General features: G+C 42.0%; 1 protein-coding gene across 13 annotated transcripts in view; it reads left to right on the forward strand.

The window, feature by feature from the left end:
• Nucleotides 1–27,323, forward strand: part of PHLDB2 (pleckstrin homology like domain family B member 2) — a 239,121-nt gene that overhangs the window by 111,090 nt on the left and 100,708 nt on the right. For 10 of the 13 annotated variants that reach the window (XM_043449068.1, XM_043449062.1, XM_043449066.1 and 7 more), the window contains exon 2: nt 6,142–6,258. In XM_043449068.1, coding sequence (XP_043305003.1) covers nt 6,192–6,258 — 67 coding nt within the window. In that variant the 5' untranslated portion in view covers nt 6,142–6,191. Of the gene's footprint in view, nt 1–6,141; nt 6,259–16,105; nt 16,401–16,588; nt 16,743–27,323 lie in introns of those variants that run through there. The other 3 variants (XM_043449065.1, XM_043449064.1, XM_043449075.1) reach the window with 3 other exon arrangements.

Raw genomic sequence — 27,323 nt, forward strand, 5'->3', positions numbered from 1 at the left:
AGGTACTCGAGGAAATCTAGAATTTGCTTTAAAAAAAGAAAGCTATTTGGGCTAAAGAAAAAAGAAACATCCAATAATATATCTAAGCTACCCAGAAAGCATAATGAGGACAAGGATTCATCAAGCAAGCATTACATGGCAGTTACCTGTACACGTGTTCTGCTTTCAAAAACCTTCAGATAGTCATCAGTCAAAATGGATGAAAGCTAATGATTTGGTTACCATAAAAATATAACTAGACAAAAGTAGTTGCAAGCTCTGCATACAAAGAAATTCAAACTAACTCCCTACGGAATTAGTGGTAATCTAATAGAATTCCAAGAATTCTCAACAGAACTTTGAGGTGGTTAGATTAGATATTTTCTTAACTCGGAGTTCATATCTAACACAGTAGGGGTAGTTGTGTTTCCTGTATGCCTGTTTAAAATTTAACCTAGGAACTGGCTTCCTAACTGTGATTTACTTGAAGATAAAAACAGACCAGAGAATATGCTGATCTCAGAGATGTAGTGCTCAGTCTAATTTAAGAGAGATTGTCTGAGACCATTTGGAAACAAGGTTTTTTCTTGTGAACATGCTAACTGGTAAGAATTCAGCGAAGAGTAAATGGTTTAATAGATTTCCATTTTTACAGTCTGCTTTAAAACTTTTATAGTAGTAAAATAAAAGGCATCTCTTTACCCACTCAAGCAATTATCCATTTTATGCGTCTGGCAGGACGGCATTGTTTGTGATACTTCTCTGTCTTTTCCACCACCCCTGGTGTGGAGGGGTGGGGGTGAGAATCAATTAGTCTGCGAGGGGCCACCCGAGCTGCACTCTTCCAAACCAAGAAAAGACTAAAGAGATATGACCATTACATGCAACACAGGATCCTTAATTAGAGCGATAAAGAATATTATTGGGACATTTGATTATACTTGAATGGAGTCTGTGAGTTCAGTGTCCATAAGGGTCAATGATATTGTCCTGATTTTGATCCTTATGTTGTGGTTATCTGGAGAATGTCCGATTCAGGACAGAAGGATACTACATTCAAAACTTATCCCCAAATGGTTCCAGAAAGAATGTTTTTGTACTATTCTTACAGTTTTTCTACAATTATTCTGAAATTATTTCTGAAACTATCTCCGAAATTTTTTTTAAATTGACATTATCTTTAGCATTTAAAAAAAGAGTACATTCATTTTATTGTTTGTGTTAGCTTATCATTGATGTTCTCAGGTTCTCTAGGTAAACTACCAAATTACCTGAAAATAGTTTTACTTTTCCAATTCCTGTACTTCTTACTGTTTTCTGTCTTTAAATTTTACTGGCTAATTTCTCCAGGACTATGTTCAACAGTAATAGATACAGTGGATGCTCCTGACTCATTTCTAATCTTATTAGAAATGCCCCTAATATTACCACATTAAGCACAATTCTGGCTTTAGGAAATATGCTTCATTTCCTATTTTCTTGAGTGTTTTTATCAGGAAATACCTTTTGAAAACTTTTCTTCTTCGTCTTAAAAATAATCATGTGACTATTACTTTTACATGTTCATAATAATAGATTTCCTGATACTGAGTCATTCTTGCATTCCAGAAATGAATCCCACTTGGCCATGGTACATAATCTTAGTGTTTTTAAATGTTTAATCTAGTATTTTTACATTGATAAAGCATCAATATCAGCTCAGTTGCTCAGCTGTGTCTGACTCTTTACAACCCCATGGACTGCAGCACGCCAGGCCTCCCTGCCCATCACCAACTCCCGGAGCTTGCTCAAATTCATGTCCATTGAGTCTGTGATGCCACCCAACCATCTCATCCTCTGTCTGATAAAGCAGGATTGCTTGTAAATATACTTTGATGTTAGAATCATGTTCCTCTATGCAGTTTTTAGAACAAACCTACATGAAATGAGGCTTGATGATAACAGAAAGGATGTGGAAGGTGGTGTCATAGAGAGACGGAGGGACCTGGCACTAGAGTCACACAGACCCTTGGAAGGTTTCTGGTCGCTTCCCTCACTGACTGAGTGACCTTGGAGAAATGATTCCTGCTCTTCTACCTTCTATTTCCTCATCTGTCCATTAGGAGGACCTCCCATAGTGGGTTGTGTGAGGCCTTAACAATGTCTGTGAAGGCTCTAGTACAAACATGTAGATACAGAGAACAGAGTAATGGTCACCAGAGGGAAGGGGGTCAACTCTATGATGACTGAGGAAAACTAGACTTTTGGTGGTGAGCATGCTGCAGTGTACACAGAAGTCGGAATATAATGTGGTACACATGAAACTTACATAATGTTATAAGCCAATGTTATTTCAGTGAAAAAGAGAAAGACTAGTATGATGTCTGCCACAATGTAAGCCCACATAAACATTGGGATATTTTATTTTACTGGAGAAGGAAATGGCAACCCACTCCAGTATTCTTGCCTGGAGAACTCCATGGACAGAGCAACCTGGTGGGCTGCAGTCCATAGGGCAGCAAAGAGTCAGACGCAGCTGAGTGACTTTCACACACACACACACACACACACACACACACACGTTTTCTGGTAAAATGTCTTCTGCTGCTTCTCATATATATATGTACTTATATATATGGAAGGAGTGTAGGGAACATGTAAGCAGGCATCACAGTTTCCCCAGGAGGCACTTAGTGTCTGTTTAAATGGTCCCCAGGATTCTGCTATGATTACTGAGCCCAGAGCCTGGGTCAGTGAGACCCCTTTATATTCTGTCTCTTCTTTTACAGCCATCCCATTCCAGACTAGAGGTTTGATGTAAAGGGACTGTGAAAAGAATGGAAAGGAAGATAAAGATTTCTTGAACCCTTACTGCTTGCTAGGTCTATCTGTAGTTAATTGGTGAGGAAAACTGGCGAATAGCATGAAGATCTCAAAACCTGAGGGAACCAGCTTGAAAGGGGGTGGGTGTGGTCATTATCTCTCTATCTAAGAGTTGAGATTAGCCTTTGTTCTTCTCAACCATAACCTCTCCAAGCGGAAGAGAAAGGGGAGATGTGTTATCTCTACACTTTTAGTCAGTGAGTTGACTCTGGAAAAAACCCTGATGCTGGGAGGGATTGGGGGCAGGAGGAGAAGGGGACGACAGAGGATGAGATGGCTGGATGGCGTCAGCGACTCAATGGGCTTGGGTTTGGGTGGAGTCCGGGAGTTGGTGATGGACAGGGAGGCCTGCGTGCTGTGATTCATGGGATCGCAAAGAGTAGGCCACGACTGAGCAACTGAACTGAACTGACTGACTGACTGAACTTGGGGAAATCACTCCATACAGGGAGGCCAGTGCCCGTGCTTCTAGGACTGCTGAGTGTGGAGGAGGTAAGGACAGTCTGTCTCTTTATTAACATCGCAGAGACGACAGCGGACACAAAATTGTGGGAGTGCGGGGGGGACAGTTTGGCCTAAAGACATTGGCGTGTAGCTGGACCTATGCAGTTGAGGCTGAGTAGGAAAGGAAAGCGAAGCGGGCGGACAGCGTGGCACAGGCGTCGGGAAACAGACCCCACTGGCGCGGCCCGGGCGACATCTTGACTCGCCTCTGGCCGTTGACCTCCGTGTGTCCTCTGAGCGTTAATGGTACAGCCTGCAGCCTGCGGGGCGAGGGTCTGATGTATATGCGTTTGTGGTGGGAAGTGAAGGAGATGATGCGGGAAAATCACCAGGCACAGTGCCTGGCATGGGAACCCTTAGGATAACGGCTGCTTTTATTATTCGGTCTTCTGCCGTGTTCTTCAGTCTTGCCTCTGTCAATAATCCTCTCCTCAGATCTCAAGTTTCTTTTTTATTTAAAAAGCTTACTGAGATATAATCCCCATAACCATACAATTCATCCATTAAGTTGTACAATTCGGTATTTTTAAAAATACTTTCATAAAGTTGTCCGCAATCTATTTTAGAACATTTTGATCTATCCCCAAAAGAACCCCCCTCCCCCATTCGCAATTACTCCTTACCCCTCCTTCACTCCTCACAATCAGCTCTAGGCAACCACCCATCTACTTTGCATCTCTACAGACTTGCATATTCTGGACATTTCCGACAAATGGAACCATACCATATGTGATACCTAGTGACAGGCTTTTTTCAGTTAGTATGGTGCATACAAGTTTCATCCATGTTGGAGCGCGTGTCAGTACTTCATTCCTTTATGCCGTACTGCGTGCTCAGTCGTGTCTGACTCTTTGTGACCTCATGGACTGAAGCCCTGCCCATGGAATTTTCCAGGCAAGCATACTGGAGTGGATTGCCATTTCCTTCTCCATCATTCCTTTATAGGGCCAAATAATATTGCTTTGTACGGATAAACCACAGTTGTATTTATCCATTCACTAGCTGAAGGACATTTGAGCTGTTTCTACCTTTTGGCTATTATGAACAGTGATGATACAAATATTTGAAGGACATCTGAGCTGTTTCTACCTTTTGGCTATTATGAACAGTGATGATAGGAACATCTGTATTCAAGTTATGTGTGAAGATGTTTTCATTTCTTTTGGGCATATGCCTACGAGTGGCATTGCTGGGTCTTACTGCAGCTCTGTTTTTAACCTTTTGAAGAACTGAGGGGCTGTTTTCCATACCCACAGGCACCTTATCCTTTCCAACATGTGTTAGTATCTGTCTTTCTCATTATAGCCATCCCGGTGGGTGTGAAGTGGTATCAAATGGTGGGATTGATGCGCTTTTCCCTAATAATTAATAACATTCAACATCTTCTCATATGTTTATTGGCCATGTGTTTATCTTCTTTGGAGAGATATCTATTCAGATATTATGACCATGTTGAATTTTAAGGTTTGTTTTTTTAATATATATGTTCTAGGTACAAGTCCCTTGTTAGATATATGATTTGTATACATTTTCTCCCATTCTGTGGTTTGTCTTCTTTCTTGGTATTATTTGTAGCCCAAAAGTTGTTCAAGCATCTCTTTAATGTAACTTATGGAACTCTGTATTTCAGCATTTAACTCCTACAAAATTATTCCAGTTGGTAGACTCTCAGTGGAAGAGTTAGCACAGTACTTCATTGACAAGAGTGAGACCCTCCATTCCTAAAAATCCCATCCTCTTAACTCTTTCTGCCACACAGCTTGTGAACTACATGGGTATCTATCCTCATCATGTTTCCTTTATCCATTCTCTTGAAATGAAGAATATATCTCTTTGTCAACAACAACCCTCCAACTGTAAGATGATCTCATCCCCCTTCTCTTCTCCCAGGAACTTGCTCTATCATTTAATCTCCTACCTCCTAGATCTTTACCATTTCCCTGTCTGTTTTCCCTCAGCCTATGAACCAGCTTAGCTTTCTTTCTTCCATTTTAAGGAAAAGCAAAATTTCTTAAGATCTGCATCATCTAAATAAACATCTCCAGCCATGGCCATTATCTCTACCCTGTACTTCACTTGAATGATCTACAGATATACCCCAATTCAACATGTCCAAAACTGAATTTCCTTTCTCACTCCTTACCTTAAAGTTATTGTGAAAATCAAGTGAGAAATATTTGGCGTCTTAAGTACAAAACAAATGGGAGCTCTAACACGATGGGGGGACCACTCCATCTCCTGAGGCAACACTGAGTTGCAGAGAAAACTGGATATAATGACAACTGTGGGAACCCTGTCTTAAACTCAGGGGTCTGAGCTCTTAAGAACAAAGGCATTGGTTTCCTTTTCTATAATATGAGACTTTGTGGAAATTAAAAGATATAATAAAGACAAAGTAACTAACAGGATGATGGCTAGTAAATAATAAGCATGGGATGAGAAATAGAAAATAAGCAATAGTAAATGGCAAGTAGAAACTATGCTGAAAAACTGCTGTGTCTCTTGGTCTAAATATTGCACACCACTTGTTCACCAGTATCCTTTTTTTTTTAAATCTGTCATTATTCTAGCCATATGTATGCTTCTGTTGGTGTTGGTTAGTGGTGATGGTGTTTAGGTTTTGTCATTCTGAAGGATAGTCAGCAGAGTGAATACAGGATGATCCAGGATATCTGCTTTTCAATTTCAACAGTTGTTAGTATTCCCCAGATGTTAGCGCTGCTGACCTTCAGCTTTCAGAGGTCGCCTCAGCTTCCAGCTTCCTGCTCATGATACCTGTCTTTTCTTGCTGCGCAGAGGTTGGCGCTGATCCTAGTTTATCCTTGGAGACTCAGCAGAAGATCCTGATGGAGGAGGATAATATCCAGAGAGAGGACACCAAGGAAGAGGGAGCTGGTGACAGACAGCCTGTGGGTGAGAGCTCTTTTGATGTGTATTTCATCCTCAGGGGTTTTCAGTAAATATGGGTACCTACTCTCTGTCATGGGCTTCTCTGGTGGCTCTGCTGGGAACAACCTGGCTTTTCCCAGCATAAACCCAGGAGTCCAGCAAATACCAGGAAGATAGCCTGAGGCTATAGACCCTACCCTGGAACTTTGGTTGTGTGCTTGCTTACTTCACTGAAGATGTTTTGTTTGGAACAGATGCTGAGTGACAGGCAGGCCAAAGCAGCTGGTGTGGAGAGGTCATTTCCAGTGACTCATCGGTCGTTCAAAAATCAAAACACAAACAGAAAGGGGTGGGATGGGATGTAGAGAGAAAGACATGAAGTTTTAAGTATTCCAGAAGAGAGGCTGATCCTGCAGTCCCCTTCTGAGGGGCGATGAAACTCCAACTCAGCTACTCTGACTCACAGGGCACGTGTTGCTGGTTGGAATCTCTGTAATGCATTTCCTGGCATTCAACAAAATAAGTAGGTTCATAAAATGTGTATTTTCCTCATTATTTTTTTATCATGTGTCAGATGACCAAGTCACCAGGGGACAGGGGAGGGGGTGCTCAGTATGTGCTAGGGACCTGTTTAGTTGGCCTCAACAGGACTAAATGGCCATCCCTGCACTGCAAAGTTCTCCTCTGTTAAGAGAGGGGGATTTCAAGCTAGATTTAATTTTTCATTTACTTATTGTGCTGTGTTCTAAAAACAGGAGTTAAACTAGAAAGCTTCCAAGATAGTGAAGGTTCTCCAGAGAAACAGAAGCGACAGAGGGAGAGAGAGAGAAGCAGAGAGGAAAAGAGGGAGATTGTTAAGACTTGTCTCACACGACTGGGGCTGGCAGGGTTGAAACCCTCGGGCTAGGCCTGACAGCTGGAAATTCAGACGACAGCGGATGTTGTAGTCTGGAGTCCGGGTTCTGGTGGACAGGCTGGAACCTGACACAGTGTTTCTATGTTAAGATCTTGAGAATTCCTCCTTCTCGAGAATTATCTTTGGGAACCCTCTGTCTAGATGCTCTTAAGGTCTCAAGGCATCACTGACACGATGGACATGAGTTTGGGTAGGCTCTGGGAGTTGGTGATGGACAGGGAAGCCTGGCGTACTGAAGTCCATGGGGTCGCAAAGAGTCGGACACGACTGAGCGACTGAACTGAACTGAAGGTCTCAACTATTGGATGAGGCCCAGTCATGTTGTGAAGGGTAATTTGCTTCACTCTAAGTCTGCTGATTTAAATGCCAATCATACCTAAAAACACCTTCATAGTGACATTTAATCTGATGTTTGACCAAACATTGGGCACCATAGCCTGGCTGTATAAAATTATCCGTCACAGTCCTCTTACTTGAGGGAGTTTTCTGTCTTGAATAGAGATAGACAATGAAACAGAAAACCTGTAATCCAATAACATGAAGTACCTTAGCCCCCAACCAAGACCGGGGATGGAGTTGGGAAAAGCTTTCTGGAACTCATAATTCCTGCACTGATTTTTGCTGGTTATGAGGAAGGAGGTGAACAAATATGACACGTGATTAACTGCAAGTCTTTTATTATGATTAAAACATCCCCTCCTCGCAAAGAGAGGGCAGAGGAAACAGTGAGGTACAATGTAGGAAAATAACCTGAACCAACCAGATGACTTACTTTTTTTAAATGCGAAAGCAGCGATTCTGGATTTATTTTATCTGCACATCTTGGAGGAGTCTGTGAAGAATTCTTAAGCATTGAAGTGATGAAATTAGATTTTCAGTATTCAAGACCAATTTATGTATTTATTAAACAAATAATTTATGGTGTATGGGGGAGGCATTGGGTGTATAATGATGAACAATGTAGAAGGTCCCTGACTTCACAAAGCTTAGAATTATAGGGGTGGGGGAGGTGAGGAAATGGGGGGCAAAAAGACACATAAAATAAGTACCAATTCTGATTAGTGCCATGGAGAGCAGAGGCTTGATTTAGAAACTTATCATTCCAACATCTGCCTACTCCTGTCATCCTCGCCATCACATCCCTGTCATAAGGGCAAGCTTCGGATAATGAGCAATCCCTCAGCAGCTGCCCTTACGTCATCCCCTCCTTCCTTGTCCTGAAGGTGGGGACAGTTCAAATGGAAAACAAGGGACCGATATTTCCAGTAGGATCAAAGCATTCAACTATTTACAAGTCACAGGGAATTTAACATGGATGCTAATAACCAAGGAGAGAGAAAACTTTCCTTTGGGTACTAATTACCAGTGAATTATTCATTAGAAGTAACGTTGCGCTCCACCCACACAGAACCTTCAAAATTTGTAAAGAATTTCCCACCTGGACTGTCACTTTGATTAACTCAGGAGCCAGATAGGCTGAGGGCCAAAACTAGCTTTTCGAGACAGGAAACCATTAAACCACATCAGGGCTTGTCTTGACAACAATGTCTATCAATATCCAACAGACTAGAAGAAGGAAGATCTCGGAGGTGATTTCCCTCCACTGGCACTCACTTGCTGGGGTCCTCAGACCTTACCAGGGCTTCTTGGAGAGGAAGCAGAGTGAGAGCCACAGAAAGTCCTGCAAGCAGGTGTGGGAGAAAGGGAAGGAAACACACTCTTTAGTCATATCCATATTTGCCTTCTTGACTAGCCAGTCCATTTCAGGACCTGTAACTTTTCTCTTGTGAGTTCTTAGGTTGATAAACCTTTTATAAAGCTAACTTTTAATGTTAACATTGAAGGCTTAGTGTCTCTATCTCCCTATGTTAAAGTTCCGGAGATTCTTATGTCAATCTTATAAACACAATACTTATACCATGGAGATCCACCTCTTGAGATGAAAGATAAGAGAAGGACGTTCTGAATAGAATTTCATTTTGTTCCCGTCTTGAGGAATCCGTAAAAGAATTTTGATCATCTTGTTTAGGCATATTTGTAACTCAGAGAAGTGCCTTGTTCTTGTGAAGAGCAAGAAATTTAAATGAGTCTAAAAGAATTGTACCAGTTATATGCATCACTGTCTATATCTCAGAGATAAATGCTTCAAACAACCATTTAGAATTTTTTGAGTACTCATTCTAAATCTCTAGTCAGAGATGAGTGGTACATAATAATGTTTTATGAGCTCTCTTAACAACTCCCCTGGGAGGAATTACCCCCATAATGTGAAACATCTTAAAAGGTCAGGCAAGTAGTCCTAAGCTCCTGGTGACACAACTGGTTTTGGAATATTAAGACACTGAATTTCCAGTTCAATCCTTGACCACAACAGCCAAAAGTTACCTGTTTCACATTTACTTCTGTGAGAACTCAGGATCTCTAACGATGGAGTCATCCTAAGATTTAAAACATGAATGGCATTCAGGAGAGGGCAGGGCGATTCAGGATCTTTACTGGGCCCTTAGTAAATATTCAATTGAGCAACCTTTTCTTGGATTGATAACCTTGTTTGACATGTTAGGACACAGAACCTGGACCAGTTTATTGGTCTTTAAATTCTGTGGCTGGAGCTCATCTCTCTCTTTCATCCTACTGCTATATAATCACTTACTACAGAGCTGCTGGCTCTTCCTGTATTTATCAGGCAAGGAGGAGCCAGTATAAGTGTAGGGGAAAGGAAATGACATAATTAAAATGGTATTAGACATAAAAATCTAAAATTCAAGGTCCCATCTCTTCCCTCTCCTCAAACCTCTCTCCAGACCCCCAGATCTTATCTCCCAAGCGTCCTGCCAGGTACTGTGGGTTCAGGCAAGCTGCACTACTCGCCGCTTCACTAACCTGCCTGGCTTTACTGCCCAGCAGCTGTGAGCCTGCTGTCTCCTCTGCCGGAAGACTGTCCTTTCAATACGAAGGCCACACGTTGTGTTCATTGATAGACTCCTTCTCTGAACTCATTTGTATCATTTTCTCTAGATTTTTGTATTTCATGATCACATGACAGTTATATGCCAGGCAGTAAATTCCTATATATAGACACACAACAAATGTCTTATCTCCATTTCCCACCCATCTAGGCATATTGTGTGGAACAGAGTAGTGTGTATGCTAAGTCTCCTCAGTCATGTTTGACTTTTTGCGACCCTGTGGATTGTAGACTGCCAAGCTCCTCTGTCTGTGGGAGTCTCCAGACAAGAATACTGGAGTGGGCTGACATGCCCTTCTCTTGGGGATCTTCCTGACCCAGGGATTGAACCTGCGTCCCTTGTCTCCTACATCTGCAGGCAGGTTCTTTAGCACCACCTGCGAAGTCCGGAACAGAGTAGACACTTGGTAAACTTTCCCTTGTGTTTAACAAACCTCATGTTCTGAATCTTGGTTCTGCTCTGAGCTATCAGAAGTCTCTAGTGCAATGAAGTCTTTATATATCTGGCACATCAAACACTTATTCTAGAGAAATATGACTCCAAAATAAATACATATAGGAGATGGTGAGGGACAGAGAGTCCTGGCATGCTGCAGTCCATGGGATCATAAAGAGTTGGACACTACTGGATGACTGAACAACAACAACAATATTAAATACATTATATTACATTACATTATATTATTATGGAGGAATTTTAATTCAAAGTATGAGATAGTTGGAGGGTTGATAAAGGTCAGATGAAAGAAAAATTAAAGAGGAGAAACAGAGAAAAGAAAACAACTTCCCAGCATCCCAGCAATATCAAGGATTACCACTGATGCAGCACTGTTTTTTTTCTGTGATGAACAGATAACCTACAAAGAAAACTCTTTGTTTTATGTCTGCCATGCAGGAAAAGTAGACCAATTCAAGTTCCTCAAATGATTAGAAAAGTAAACCAGATAAACACAGCTAAGATAGAGTAATCTAAAGGGGACACAGACCCACACAGGCCCGGCATCCTTTTCCTGTCTGATTCCAAAACAAACTGACAAAAAAATTGGGGACTGGACATAAAGAAACATTTTTATGCAGTAATTAATCAGATGCTTCAAATGTATTTAAATAATTATAATTAGAGAGTAAATCTTATAATAGTTTGAACATAAAGCAGCACATGGGGGTACATTTCCACTTTAACTTTGGTTAATTTTCTGCTGTTAATTTGAAGAGTTGATGTATTATTTATACTTAATATATTTGAATACTTATATATATTGGAGTGTAGAGTAAAATCCAAGTATCCAATAAGGTCACTGGAATACGAATACATTGAACACATGAAAAAGAGTAGGAGGCAAAAATCTTTGATACAATAACTTAACAATTTAATTTATAGTACTACAACCATATTACATTATGCATTACGATACATGTGTGTGTGCTTAGTCATTAAGTCATGTCTGACTCTTTGTGACCCCATGGATTGTAGCCCTCCAGGCTCTTCTGCCCATGGAATTTTCCAGGCAAAAATACTGGAGCAGGTTGCCATTTCCTACTCCAGAGGATCTTCCCTACCCAGGGATTGAACCCTTGTCTCTTGGGTCTCCCGCATCAGCAGGCAGATTTTTCACCGCTGAGCCACCTGGAAAGTCTATTCATTATAATATAATACATCAAACTGTACTACTAAATATTAAAAATTGTAATTTATAATAGTCCAATAATTTAATAGTAAATGTGACACTGCCTCTTACAACCAGGATACAAAGCAAAACACTGGGTGTATAGTTTTCCTTAACAATGATTGCAAATCTAATGTGAAAAAAGATGAAGATAACTTTTCTAAGAAATGAAAGTACATAGCTTTTTTGAGAGAAGATTTACTCTAGTACTAAATTCTAAAAGGAATTTATGAACTCAACTTCAATAAGACAGTACAGAATGATGGTTGATGTCACTGACAATGGAGAAGGGCAAGTGTGGTTGGAAACTACTCTTTTGATGAGAACATTCTGCTAAGTGAAATAAACTAGACACAGAAAGAAAAAGACTTTCATGACCTCACGTAATGTGGAACCTAAAAATAAGGATTACATAGAAGCTGAGTGTGGACAGGTGGTTACCAGGGGAAAAGAGATGAGGGAAATGGGGTGATGTTCATTAAAAGGTACAAAGTTGTTTAATGATAAATAAGTATAAAGATCTAATGTGACAGCATGATGATACCTTGTTAAATATAGGGCATTTGGTGAGAGCAGATTTACACTGTTCTCATTTACACAAAAAAGTTAAATCAGCTATGTGAGAAGGTGTATTAATTAGCTTGACTATAGCAATCATTTCACTACATGTATGTCCATAAAATATGCCTGTTGTCCACCTTAAATATATACTATTTCCATCTAAAAAGAATAACAATAACATAAAGAAACCACGTTTGAGTGAACTCTGTGTGCTTTCTCCTGTACGAGGAATTAATACCACATTAATTCATAAACATGAGTTGGGTGTTATCCATCCCATTTTTTCAGAAAAGAAACTTGTTTCTCAGTGAAGGTAAATAACACACTTGAATCATCTGATTGGTAAAGGGGCTGAGTCAGGGATTAAACCCAGATCTTCATGATTCCAAACTCAATGATCATTCCACTGCACTCCTCAAATAAAACCTTGATTCTTTACATAGGCATAACATTAAAGATAATTTCACTTCAAACATTTGCTCCACTGGCCAAATAATGGCCAAGTTGGTAGCTTCAAAGATTTGTTGGGCTACTACTGCAGAAAAAGGAAAAGAAGCACAGATTCAGGACATGAGCTAATCAAGTCCAACCAGTCTATGCTAATTAAAACTAACTACAAATGAAATAATCCATAAATAATTAATTATATCTCTGTGTGCCACACTTCACCTTTGAAAAGTACCATCAGATACTGTAACCACTACAGATCCTAGAGAAGGGAAAGGGAACAAGTGCTCCTGTTTACAACACAATATCCCTGGTGGACAATAGGGAATGGCAGACAAGGGGAGGTGTGTCTGGGTCTATGATTAAATAGGGGACTTTGTTTTAAAGAATCCAGGAAATGGAAAAAGTAGAAGGAAAGAGCTCATATCTTTTTTTTTTTCTATTTTTAAAAATATCATCATAACTAAAAAATTCTGATAAGAACAATTATTAGAATAATAATATGCTAAATTTTGAGTGCCTTCTATACATTGTAAGATGTTGGAGTTTGCATTTCACATTTCATTAACTCTTGTACCTTGCTGATATCTTCTGGCTGTATTGAGAGCTGCCTGCATGAGGGCAAAAGTAGAAAGAGGTCAAAGATAAAATCAAGATGTGATGGTAGATTAGGGTGCTAATAACAGTGAGGGGTGTGTGTGTGTGTGTGTGTGTGTGTTAGTTACTTAGTCATGGAGGTAGTAAGTAATTGAATTTTGGATTTATTTTGAAAGTAGAGATGATTTTTTTTCCCCGATGGACTGGATTCAAAATATAATAGAAAAGTCAAGGATGACACCCAGGTTTTGGGCCTGATGTGAGGAAGACTTCAGTTGAGACAGAGTGGCTGGGGGACAGAGGAAAGAATTTCAGAGTCAAGAATGTTAGGTGGGAGAAGCCTAGTAGGCATCTAAGTGGGCAGTAGCCTGGAGTTCAGGGGGGATGTTCAGGTTGGAGGTAAAATTTGGGAGTCATCACCACACAGGTGATCTATAGTGCCAGGAGACAAGATGAGATAACCCAGGGAGTGAGTGTAAATAGACAAGAGGTCCAAAGTCTGAATTCTGGGGACTCTGGACACTGGGAGAAGGGAGGGGACCAGAGAAAAGGAGACTGAGAAAGAACCAGCAGTGGAGTTAGGAGGAAAAAAAATGAAGAAGCTGTGGAAGTCCAAATAAAGTTTACAGGGAAAAAAAAGTATGCAACTGTTAATTTATGCTGATAGTTCCAATGAGATGAGACCTGAGAAAGCATCCAGTTTAAGAGTCTGATTTTTGTGCCAGTACCATACTGTCTTGATGACTGTGGCTATGTAGTATAGTCTGAAGTCAGGCAGGTTGATTCCTCCAGTTCCATTCTTCTTTCTCAAGATTACTTTGGCTATTCGAGGTTTTTTGTATTTCCATACAAATTGTGAAATTATTTGTTCTAGTTCTGTGAAAAATACCGTTGGTAGCTTGATAGGGATTGCATTGAATCTATAGATTGCTTTGGGTAGTATAGCCATTTTGACAATATTGATTCTTCCAATCCCTGAACATGGTATATTTCTCCATCTGTTTGTGTCCTTTTTGATTTCTTTCATCCGTGTTTTATAGTTTTCTATGTATAGGTCTTTTGTTTCTTTAGGTAGATATACTCCTAAGTATTTTATTCTTTTTGTTGCAATGGTGATGGTATTGTTTCCTTAATTTCTCTTTCTGTTTTCTCATTGTTAGTGTATAGGATTGCAAGGGATTTCTGTGTGTTAATTTTATATCCTGCAACTTTACTATATTCTGATTGCTGTGACCAAAACTTCCAAAACTGTGTTGAATAGTAGTGGTGAGAGTGAGCACCCTTGTCTTGTTCCTGATTTTAGGGGAAATGCTTTCAATTTTTCATCATTGAGGGTAATGCTTGCTGTGGGTTTGTCATATATAGCTTTTATTGTGTTGAGGTATGTTCCTTCTACTCCTGCTTTCTGGAGAGTTTTAATCATAAATGGGTGTTTGAAAGAGTTCTACTGGACATAGCAGAAGCAAAAGCCTGATTGGAATAAATGGGAAGAAAAAACTTGGAGGTGGCTTTTCTTTAGCTGTGTCTGAGAAGGGGAAAAAAAGGAGGGTAAGTGGCTGGAGGAGGAAGTGGATTCAAGAGTTTTTTTGTTTTTAAGATGGGAGCAAGAACATGCTTTTATAGGGATGGGATGATCCAATAGGGGGAAACTGCTGGGCCATTTAAGTGTCCTATTGATTTATGTTTCTGTGGGAGAAAGAGCCAGGGCAGGGAAAAATAATGCCTATAGAACACCAAGGAGCTCAGAGGTGAGCCTCTCCTGTAAATTAGAAGTCAGACTTTACTTGCAAAAATGAAAAGTGCATTATAAATAAGTTATTTGTTGAGCACATGAGTGCCACTCATGGTGTCAGGAACTTTGTATACATTATCCAGAAGCTTCTTAACCATCCTACAATGTCAGTTATCATTGTTACTATATTGTATATCAGTGTTCCCCAACCTTTCTGGCACCAGGGACCAATTTTAAAATTGTCTGAATTTTTTTCAAACAAAATTGTTTCATGGAAGACTATTTTTCCACAGAGGGGAGGGGAGAGGATGGTTTCCGGATGATTTAAGGGCATTACATTTATTGTGCACTTCATATTTCTATTATTATTACATCAGCTCCACCTCTGATCATCAGGCATTAGATCCTGGGTGTTAGGGGACCCCTGGTGTAGATGACATTCTTGCTAGGATTTGAAACAACCTGCCCCACCAAAGCAATACTGACCAGAAATGAGTTTGCACTTTATTGTGCTCTTTCTTGCTATTGTGAGTTTCTCCAGGACTGATGACCTTTCTCACTGTAAGCCAGAGAATCACCCAGAACTTGCCAGAGGTTCACAGTCCCCCTTGGGGAGATGGACTAAGGACGCCCGAAGTCCAATTGGTCACCTTTCGCGAACGCACCCTCCATTCATATCAGCATTGTTTTCATGGCAACTGAGAAAAACACGCTGGAAAATGTAGAAACTTTGGAGAGAAATAACCGAAAGGAAATCAGCACAAGTTAGTTTAAAATCCTCAGCTGAGACGGTGCCCCAACAGCTTTGCAGAACTGCTTTTCTGACGCATCAGGTACCTGCCCGCGGGCGAACTGTCGGGAGGAGGCGCGATCACCTGGAGTTTCCCAGCAGAAACCTCCCCGCAGGGTGAGGAGATCTCAGCTGGAGGACGTGCACCCTCCCGCCCTTCTTCCAGTTTCTTAGGAAAGCCTGCCGCACAGTCTCCATCGCGGCTGTAAACGAGGCTCCCCGAAGCTGGCGCCCTCCGATGGGGCGACCAGCCAGACCCCTCCCGCAGCAGTAAAAGCCCCGACTGCCAATTGCCCGGCACCTTCGCCCACTTCACTGCTCCGAGACCCTAGGTGCCCGCCGCGGCGCGCTCGAAGGGGGTCGGGGCGCGGGATCCAGCGGCGCGGAGCCCACCACCGCGGCCCGAGGGGGACCGCACCCAGCGGCTGGGTGACCGCAGCGCGCCTCCTCTCTGTCGCCGCCGACACCCGGCCGCGCCGACCCGCCAGGTGAGGAGGGGGCGGCGGCCGGCGGGCTGGAGGGGGCCTCGCCGGCAGCTCGCCTCCCGGCGGGTCCCGGGGGCACCGCCTCCCCCGCCGCCGAGTTGGTCGCCGCCCATTTGCGCGGCCGAGGGTTGGGGGCGGAGAGGAGGCCGCGGCCGCCCGGACCGGGAGGGGCGCGCAGACTGCGCCCGGCCACTCCAGAGTGGCCGGACCGCTGCGGCTGGGGCGGCTGGGGCGGCGGCGGCTGGGCCCGGGGGTCGGCGCCGGAGGGAGGGTGGGAGGGAGGCGGGGGCCACGCGCCGGCGGCGGGGCCGGCGGAGAGCGGCGGCTCGGAGGGAAGATGAGACGGTGAGTGGCCGCCGGAGACGCAGTTTCTTGCTTCTCTCTGCAAGCTGCGGGGACAAAGCCCAGGCTGGGCTGCGCAGCTCTGAACCCCAAGAATGGGTGGACTTCGGTAGAGAGGATCCTCGGGAGGGAGTGGCGAGGTGGAAGAGCGGATCACAAAACGATCGTAGGGAACGGGCGGGATTTGGGGGGACTCGAAGCAACTTTAGCAGAGACGTCTGGATACTCCGGCAGAGAGGGATCGCGATAGAGTTGCTTTGTCGCCGTGGGCGGAGGAAAGAGAAGGTCTACTGCTGGATGGTGTGGTCGAGCAATTCAGAAAAGACCCCCTCCCCCAAATAGCTAGCTAGCTGTCCTTCTGGTTCACTTTGTTTCAAAGCTGGGGCTCGCGAGTTTAAACCGTCCAGAGGCTCTTAATGCCTGTTTGGCCGTGGTTTTCCCCCAAATGTATGGTATGGCGTCCTCCGCACCCCTAGAGATAGCGCCTGGAAGTAGGGAATGCTTTGAACCCCTGTTTCACCCGCGCCCGGCACCGCCGAGGCGCAGCTGAAATGTTTGCTGGTGTACTGAATAACTTAGCTTCAACAATCATCTCTTAACTAAAGCGCCGAGGACCTGGCTAACTCCCGCCACCGCCAGGAAATTAAAAGGCTGACAGGCTGTCCCTTCCAAAGTTGGGGTTTCCTGTTTGAAAGCGCTTCGGAAGTCGAACCTGCTACCCATTTACCTTTCTCATGTAAAAGCAGGAACTGCGCCCGCTGGCTTTTGTGTTGGTCCACTTGCCCGCGGCTGGAAGTCCTCTCGCTTGGCCCTGCAGTCTTCCCTAGAAGTCTTCCTTCTCCTGCTCTCAAGTTGCTCTCAAGAATTCTAGAATGCATGGCTAGTCACAGCCAGACGCAGCTGGGAGTGGAACTAAGAGAAGAGGCATAAAAATGTGGCTTGCTTAGGGTGAATATATGTCAGTCACATTTCCCTGCATTATATGAATGTTTTAATTACAGATATTAATTTTCAAGTATTGGACTTGTAACTTTAAGCTTCGTAGTTTGGCTTAACAAGTCCTTGAGATTTGTCTCCAAGATTCTAACATCTAAATTCAGCTGGAAGAGGTCTAAATGAAGTTCACAATTTCAGAGGGTTAGTTAAACTTTTGCCCCGGGAGCACTTGAATTCTTCATTCCTGGTAGGATAGCAACAGAGTAGTCTGATTTGGGATAAATAAATCTTTAGAGTTGCCCACTGTTTTAACAGAATGGCTATATCCCTGGTACCATTGCCCTCAATTGTGTAAATATTTGTTTGAATAAAGAGCTAAGGTTCTCTGAAAAGTAACAGTTGTGTCTATTCATGATTCCCTTTTCATTTCCTTGACTTAGGTTATTAAAAGATTTTTTAAAGATTGTTTTTGTCTTACATATATAGTGTGGAAATTTAAACATATGTCCTTGAGAAACTCTGTAAAGTCCCTGAAAGTTTATAACTGGGATTTCCTTTAAAAGTGAGGGGGAGTAGAGGTTTTGCTTGGTTGAGCAGTGTAGCCTTCACCTCCTGAGACCCAGAGTTTGCAAATCCCAGCCTCTTTCACAAATGGAAAAATGAGATGTTTGGCTGGTAGTCATCATTTCAGTCAGTTTGCGGCCTTCATCTGTTTCATGCTGCTGCCAGCTGCTGTCCTTTTGGGCTGAGGACTGGATTTAAGGGGTGACCTCTTGGATCCCCATTTGAAGTGAGGGAGAAGACACTTGGGAAATTCATCTGAGAGCTGGCTACCTTACCTCCTTTCTTAAAGAACCCTGTACCAAAGCTGGGACTCTTTAACAACCTCTTCAGAAATATTTTATTTACTGGCTTTTGCACAAGAAAGGGAAGAAAAAGCTGAAGTGATTAAACCCACCACTCGATTTTGCTGTTTCCTCCAAACCCTATTTTGAGGTCTGTGCTGTATGCAAGGGTTGATTCTGGAGTGCACTAGAAGAGTTACTGTGAAAAACATGAATGCTTTTAAACACTTTTAAAGAGCAGTTGTGGTTATGACTTTGCATGCTAATTCTCAACCCTTAGCAGGAAGGTGGTTGGTTCTATGAATAACTTGGAAAGACAGTGGTTTTGTACATCTTCCAAGCGGAATACATGTGCTTTATAAATCTGACTTTCTGTTAGGCCTTGATGCATGTATTAACTATGTAAATGTCATCTATTTGAAACACAAACAACTTTCAAATGATGTGCTTTACTATAAAGCCCGGTTTATGCAGCAGCAGCGGTTCTAAATGGAGGCGGTGGAGTCGAGTGGTGTTTGCTCCCCAGGGGTTATTGACCGATGACTGGGGACATTTTTGGTTGTCTCAGCTGGGGGCAGGGGCAGCCCCAATGGCCAACTTTGACTGGCCTCTAGTGGGTAGAGGCCTCAGATGCTGGGTAATATCCTGTAACGCCCAGGACACACAAAACAATAAATTATTGAGCCCCAAACTCTTCATTAGGCTAGTACCTTGAGGGCATATGTTAACAAGGTTAAGGATCTTAATCTAATTTGGGTCTTCAAGAAACTGTGTTCTTGCTCAACCCAGAGAGACCTTTTTGTCTGCAGTAGATTCTTTTGACCTTGGCATTAGGAGTCTTACTTAATATACCATAGATGTGAAGGAACTTGTGTTCAGTGAGTTTGAGCTGACTTAAAATTGCAGAATTTGGAAGTGTTACAGTGTCAGGGAGACTCAGCGGTCACTGGACTCAACTTCTTTGTTTTATAGACACAAAAACTGAGATGCCCCAAAATAGTGACTGATAAAGTCTCAAATGTGTTAGTGACAGATGTTAGTTTTAGGTGCAACCCAGGATTAGAGAGTTTAGAAACTGATATTCAGACAAATGAAAGTTTTTAAAAAGCTGACAACCCTTTGTGAGAATTTAGAAGTACCATTCTCTATGAGGAAATACGCTGTTTGATGGGGGAAGGGTAGTGTTAGCCTTGGGGACTGTGGAGCATATGCTTGGGGGTGTCAGCCCCAAGATGGGCATGATTCTGTTGTGCACCCTGTGACACTCCATGTCTGTGGCCCGCAACGTCCTCCCCATGGCCAAGTGGGCAACAGATGGTTCCACAACTCATAGCAGATGTTGCTTTTGAATCCAGGTACAAAGCAGAACATTTGAGATTTTTTTTTCTCTCTCTGCCTTCTGGGTTAAGAGTAGAGGGCCTGAATGGATAGGCTTGTTTTGAACAGAAGGGATAATGAGAGAGGCTTCCTGAATACAGTGTTAAAAATGATACCTGATGTTTTAGGAAACGAGCATGCAGTTGTGGGGGAATCTTACAAGCTGATGAGTGGATACCTAAGATAAATGTGATGTTTATGTAGAACTTAGGTTAGGAATCTGAAGACAGTTCAAGCATGGACTTCTCTGGGAATAGGGCAAAATAATAATGAGGGTAAAAGGAATCTCAGAAATCCTCTTATTTGAATTCACTCACTTGGTTTGCTAGAACCTACACACCAGACCTCCTCTTTCATTGTTCCTTTCTTACACTCCTGGTCTCTGCTATTCCTTCTGTTTACTTTATGGGGAAAAAATTGATAGCAACATAGAGTTTTTGCTCACTTCCTGGGACAGTTTCAAAGGCATGGTCTTTGCAAATGGTTCTGCTTACAGATAGGAGTTATCTCAGTGAGCTTTTGGTGATCAGAAAAGCTGGGCACATATGGCAGCTCTCGCATTTACATGGCTATGATTACCCATTAGGCCTGTAATTACAGGTTTTAGTTCTGTGTGCTGAGTGGTCATGCCAGGGTAGTTACACTCCTCAAATCTGGGAGGTTCTGGCAATATAGGAGAATTCTTTAGTTGCCTTTCCTGGAAGAGCTCTGAACCTCACTGTGGTAAGTTCTTATCATTTGAACAAGTAGCCAATGGGTGTCCCTCAAGGCCAAGTACATGGCAGTATATTTAGAAACGATTCAGAAGTGATGACTTTGTTAAGAGGTCTGCTCTGTGCAGGTGTTGCAGTAAAGGGGCATAGCACCCTTCTCATTATCACTTTTCATCTAGTCATTCTTGTTACTTATTTTTCAGGTGATGGGACAGAAGATGAGTGTGTGTTTTTGTTTGTTTATAATTTCAACTGGAAATATTTATTGGCATTTGATTAATATGACTTCTTGTCTTTTGAAAGTGAGTAAAATCAAAAAGTGTAACTGAGGTTTTCACACCCCTTCAAAATAAATATTTAAAATAAGTAAGGCAGAACTTTGAAATAAGTAAGGCAGAACTTGTCTCTGCCACCCAGAAACTCGAATTCTTCTGCAAGTTAATTTGCACAGTTGTTTTCATGATATGTAGGGATGTTTCTTAGATGTTGATGAGAAGCTCTGTGCTGTATCTGCTTTAAAGGCAAGGTTGTTATCTATAGCAACTAATGGTCCACAGGAGAAACCCAAGTATAATAATCATTTTGCTGAGATTCAGTGGAAAGGCTAGGGACTGGAGAAGCTTCCATACAAAGAAACAGGTAAATAAGACATGGAGCACCAGGCTAAGTTATGGGGAGACTTGCTAAGAGGTTTTTTTTTTTTTAACAAAAGATAATTGTTTTGCTTAGTCAGTGGGTTGATTTATTAGAATATCTGTTTTTCCTTACTTTGCAAATTAAGAGGAAGGAAAAGTTAGTTCATTCCAATATTTAATCTTGTTACTTCAAGTGGGGTCAGCTTTTTCTAAGGTTTGCTGCCAAATCTAGAATTCAATTGAAATCAATGTTGATCATCCTAGAGTGTTGTGTTTGCAAGCAGCATATGATCAATCCAGATGGCGATATGCTTGTGGAATTATCATATGGAGTGGGAGAAAAGCTAAAAGTTAAAAGATTTCTCCCAGATTTGTTTCTTGGTCACTAAATTGCTTAAACAAAGGCAAGTAAAAGCAAAGGAAAGCCAACTTCTGCATTCTTTTGCCCAGTTCAGATATAGCCTGAGTTGTGCTTTGTAGCCAAGTGATGTTCAGAGAGGGCTTGGGACGTGAGGTCTGGCTGCCACACTGCTTACGTCATTGCAGAAGTAGGTTTTCAAAAAACAGCTTAAGATTTAGTAAGGAAATTGCAAACCATGGGAATGTAGACAAAGTATTTCTTATACATCATGCTGAATCAAATACCCATATCATATTACACTAACATAGCTCTGACCAGGCTTTTTTTTCGCACTATGTTATGCTGAAATAATTTACCATGCCCTTGGAAGGTCATGGGCAACAGCGCCAGTACAGTCTTTCCCCAATTAGGTAGCTGCCACCTTATCACTGAAGCGTGTTTGTGTTCTGTGGTCATTTCCATTTCCTGCATTGTATAAATGGCACTCCTGTGTTATTTAACCTGTGCCTGTGGGAGCCTAGAAAGTTGGAACAGAAAAACATCTCGTTCACCCTCACCATTTTAAATATGGGGAAACCTCTGCTAAAACAAGGTGAAGACAAGCCAAGTGACCTGCTCTGGCTCTTTCTTCTGTCGGTTATTTTGGCAGAACCGGGACTAGGGATGAGTCTCCTGATTGGTGTTTCTGGCAGCCCATCCAGTATTCTTTGCTCTAGATTGGCTACTACAATAAAAAGACATCCTAATGTAACCGTTTCCTTGATTAGGTCTTTTGGGCAGATGTAAAAAACAGCTTTGATTAAATTTAGTGTAGTCAGTTGTTGATTGACCTTTGCTAGTCAAGTGCTTTTTCCCTTTTCCTTCCATGGAAATAAATGGTTAAAAAGTAGGAAGTAGGAAGGGGAAATTCAGTGTCCGTACCAACCACTTTGCATACTCCACAGTTCAGTAATGAAAAGATGATTTCATTATTGTTTTGCTTACTTGATAGTATTTTTAAAACCTAACCACTCAGGTTTTTTAGGTAGAGGGGAAAACATTATGACTGTGGGTGATGTGGTCAGCTTGTGTTTCTTCCATCTCCCCTGAGCCTACTTGGTGGTGGTTTGGTCACTAAGTTGTGTCTGACTCTTGCAGCCCCACAGACTGTAGTCCACCTGGCTTCTTTGTCCGTAGGATTTCCTGACTATTTCCAGGTCATAAATATTGGGTAAGGGAATGAGGAATCTAGGGCATTTGGGTTTGGTGAATGTTGCTTTGAAAAAACAGATGCTGACTTTTAAAAAAATTTATTTTGATTGGTAGTGTGGACTGGGGACAGGATGGTGTAGAGGTCAGAGTTTGATCCCACAGACTCTCAGCTTCCAATTCCAGCCCAGACAGGGTCAAGAGAGAACATCTTTATCTCCATGTGATCCCAAGGTCAATATTTTTCCTGGATAAAAGTGGCTTTAAATAATGCTTTTTCCTCGAGTGCCGCTTTTCCTCAGCAAGTAAGACGTGCAGAATGTCTGGACACTGACATTCAAGGAAGTACATTCTCAGTTGTGTCCAACTCTACAGCCCCATGGACAGTAACCCGCCAGATTCCTCTGTCCGTGGGATTCTCCAGGCAAGAATATTGGAGTGGGTTCTCATACCCTCCTCCAGGGGATCTTCCCAACCCAGGGATCACACACCCATCTTCTGCAACTCCTGCATTGCTGACGGATTCTTTACCACTTTGCCACCTGGGAAGCCCAGACATTCAAGACCTCCGACTTAGTTATTCTGTGACTCTGCTTCTTGGCTTTGCCTTCACTGTGGGAGGATTCTTCAGAGGCTACAATCAGAATTGCCTAAACCCGGGGATGAATTATGCTGATGATCAGGAGTAAAAAACATCTGGAAATATTTACTTTATTTGGGAAAATTTTAGAAACCTTTTTCTTCAACTGACGCTATCTTAGGATTCTATAAAGAACCCTGAAAATATGGGTTTTTAATTTCCTACCCAAAGAACTCTCCCACTTTCAGAGAAGCCATCACATAATTTAAAAATTTATAAAGTGTATGTGTGTTTGTTTTAATGTTTTTGAGGCTAAAAGTCTTCAAGATATCACAGGTATGGCAGTTTTTGTGTTTATATTTTAACTTTCTGAAGAGATAGATTTTATTTGAATACACATAGTAATGAAATTTAGATACCACTACCTACCATTCATTATCTTGCAAATATCCTAAATATAGTGATCTAATACTTGTAATCTGGACAGTGCATTTCCTTTTCAATTTCTTCAAGTTACTTTTTAAAAATCAGCTTTTAGGAGCTTAATTCAACATGATAGAGGATTAATATTTCGTGCTTTTTAAAAAATCAGCCAGGAGCCACTGGTGTAGACACATCTCTCTTTGTAAAGTCAGCCACTGTAATTTTTAAGTCAGTATATATTCAGATATTTTTATTCATATTTGATTTTTAGAATGCACGCATCTTTTACTTTTTAAATATTTTGTTATGGAAAATTGTAAATGTACATAAAAATTAGAAGAATAATACAGTGAAATCCCAAGTACCCATCATTCAGTTTCAACAGTTATGTACATACAATATTCTTGTTTCATCTGTAGACCTTATGTCCCCAAAACATAGATTGTTATCAACTGAATTTGAAATACTGTAGTATTTTATTCATAAAAATGTAAATCTAAGAGTTTAGGATTTTTAAAAAGCCCAACATCATTATTACACCTAAAAAAAAAAAAGCCAGTAATTAAAATATTTTTTTTCCAGTGTTCAGATTCTCTGATTGTCACATAAAATTTTGTTTAATAGTTGGAATTTTCAGAACAGGACCCAAACACAGCCTGCGCGTTGCATTTAATTGTTAATTGGTTTGTCTCCCGGGCTTCCCTGGTGGCTCAGCGGTAAAAAACCCACCTGCCATTCACGGATGCAGGTTTGATCCCTGGGTTGGGAAGAGTCCCTTTGGAGAAGGAAATGGCAGCCCACTCCAATATTCTTCCTTGGGAAATCCCCCCCCCCACCCCAACAGAGGAGCCTGGCAGGCTGCAGTCCATGGGGTTGCAAAAGAATTAGATACAACTTGGCAACTTAATAACATGTCTCCTGGGTCTGTTAATCTAGAACAGTTCCCTCTCTTATTTTTCTTTTCTTGCCATTTGCTGCTTGAAGACATTGGTTATTTTTCTGTAGACTTCCCATGTTTTAGATTTAAGTGATAACATCTCTATGGTGTGTTTCATATTCCTCTGTTCTATTTTCTATAATTGGAGACAGCATGCTTTTAATTTGAGAACTTTCCTACCATAGCACTGTGTTAAACTTAATTTTTAAGATATATATATTCATATATATACTCATTACATTAATACTGTGTCTTTTTCAGACATTGCTAAAACTGCTTTGAAAGTGAAAGTGTTAGTCACTCAGTCATGCCTGACTCTTTGTGACCCGGTGGACTGTAGCCCGCCAGGCTCCTCTGTCCATGGGCTTCTCCAGGCAAGAATACTAGAGTGGGTTGCTCTGCCCTCCTCCACGGGATCTTCCCAACCCAGGGTTCGAACCTGGGCCTCCTGCATTGCAGGCAGGTTCTTTACCATCTGAGCCACCAGGGAAGCCCAAAACTGCTTTAATAATGATATGAAGGCAAATGTGAGTCCAACTGGTAAAAGTCACATCTGGCATATTTAGGTAAAAGTCAGGAATTTTGCAGGTGGGAAGGGAATTTGTATGACCCAGTTGATTTTTGAGGTTGTTCTTGTTTTCTGTCCTTCCTCCCCTGCCTGCCTCACTGGCTGAAGAGTTATTGTAGGAAATATGGCACCAAATTTCTTGAATAGTTAAGGAATATTTTCAAGTTCATACAGACAAGTTTTATTCAAGGGACTAGCACAAAATTGTTTAAAATCTCTATAATTGATGTTTTACTTTCTTTACTGAGTCCTCAAAGATTCTTGATGATTCCTAATATAAAACAATCTAGACTTTGTAAAAAGTCACTTCTGAGAACAGGGGATACAGATCTTCATTTGAATATGGTTATTGCTATTGATTGTGGTTACCATTAGGGACCATTGGATGCCATCTAGAGGTCCTGTTTTCACAGCGCTCAGGCTTCAGTGGGCCAGGAATGACAGAAACAGTTGCATGGGGTTCGAGCCCCAGCTTGTCCTCGGTCACTCAGATGTGTCCGACTCTTCGCAGCCCATGGACTGCAGCCTGCCAGGCTCCTCTCCATGGGATTTCCCAGGCAAGAGTACTGGAGTGGGGTGCCATTTTACACTGCAGGGGATCTTCCCGACTCAGGGATTGAACTCATGTCTCTTTCATTTCCTGCATTGGCAGGCGGATTCTTTACCACTGAGCCACCTGGAAAGCCGTCATGGGGTTAGACTGCTTTATTGTGATAGGAAGAAGCTGAAAGTTTTTTGTTTGTTTTACTTTTCGTCATCGCTGCTTCCATCTCTCATTACCTCCCCCTATCCCCTCATCACTCTCCACTCCTTTCTGCGCTTCCTTCCTCCCTGTGGCATCATCTGATACTTTTGTTCTTTCCTTAATGGTCTCCCTTACCTCTTCTTTTAGATGTTTTTCAAAACATAATATTAAAATTCAAAAGGGAAAACAGGGAAATCCAGAAAGAAACTGTGAGATCAGTGTCCTGAGATGCTATTGGCATTCCGGTGGCCCTTCCTTTCTCCCCAGCCTGCTGTGCATCGCCGATACCTGGCAAATTCTGCGGATGCCTCCACTTGCCTGGGTTCCGAAGAGCCGCCTCTGGCCGTCACACAGCCTTTGTGCCTTCTAGATTGCTGTAGGCATGTGGGCCGTGCGTGTCTATCTCTGTGTCTGTGAGTGTGTATGTGTCTGCATGCATGAGATTTACTGTTGTAACAGGCTCGGTCTGCAGGGACCAAACACCCTCCTTATGCTGTCATTAAAATACACTTATTCCTGTGATACCGCTTTTCTGGATTTTTTGAGAGATAAAAATCCCCTCCTTGGAGATAATCAGCCTATCTACATGTATCTAGTAGATAGTAATTATTGGTTCAGAGAGGCAGATCTTTAAATGATAAAGAACATGGTGTAAGGAACGGGGAATGACAGTCTATTTGCTGCTCTGTTTGTTTGCAAAGAACCAGTAAGGGCACTACGTCTACTCACAGGCTTTTGGTTTGGTTTTATTTTTTTAAATTTTTTCTTCCCTGCACTGAGATGTAAAATCCTGGGTGTGGTGGGAGAGTTTACAGGAACAGAGTTTAGGAAGCTGGGTGGTGTGAGTGGGAGATGAAGTTCTGCGCGGGTGGGTGTTGAGACAGTGGGGAGGCTCAAGGTTTGGGATGCTGGATGGGAGGGGTTCTTTGAAGAAGAGAGCATCAGGGACTATATGCTGGAGGGGGAGGTGTTTGCCAGTGGGTGTGGGGTTGTGTGAAGAGGTGTGGTTTGTGTGCAGAGATGCTGGAGGTGGAGGATTTAGTGATGAGAGGAAATACTTGTGAAAAAGGAGGGTATGTTTGTAAAAGCAGAGTTGAGAGGACTGGGGGTTTAACTGAGGATGGTGTTTGGATAACAGAGGGTGGGGGAACCAGGCTGCTTTGAGGTTTCTGAAATGAGAATATTGCTAGACAAGGAAGTGTGTGTTCCTGAAGCTTCTAATTACTCTCCCCCCATCACGTTTTCATGTTGAGATTAGTGGAAAAAAAGGAAGGTT

The sequence above is a fragment of the Cervus canadensis genome, chromosome 27 (genome assembly GCF_019320065.1).
Source record: "Cervus canadensis isolate Bull #8, Minnesota chromosome 27, ASM1932006v1, whole genome shotgun sequence".
Classification (NCBI taxonomy): domain Eukaryota; kingdom Metazoa; phylum Chordata; class Mammalia; order Artiodactyla; family Cervidae; genus Cervus; species Cervus canadensis.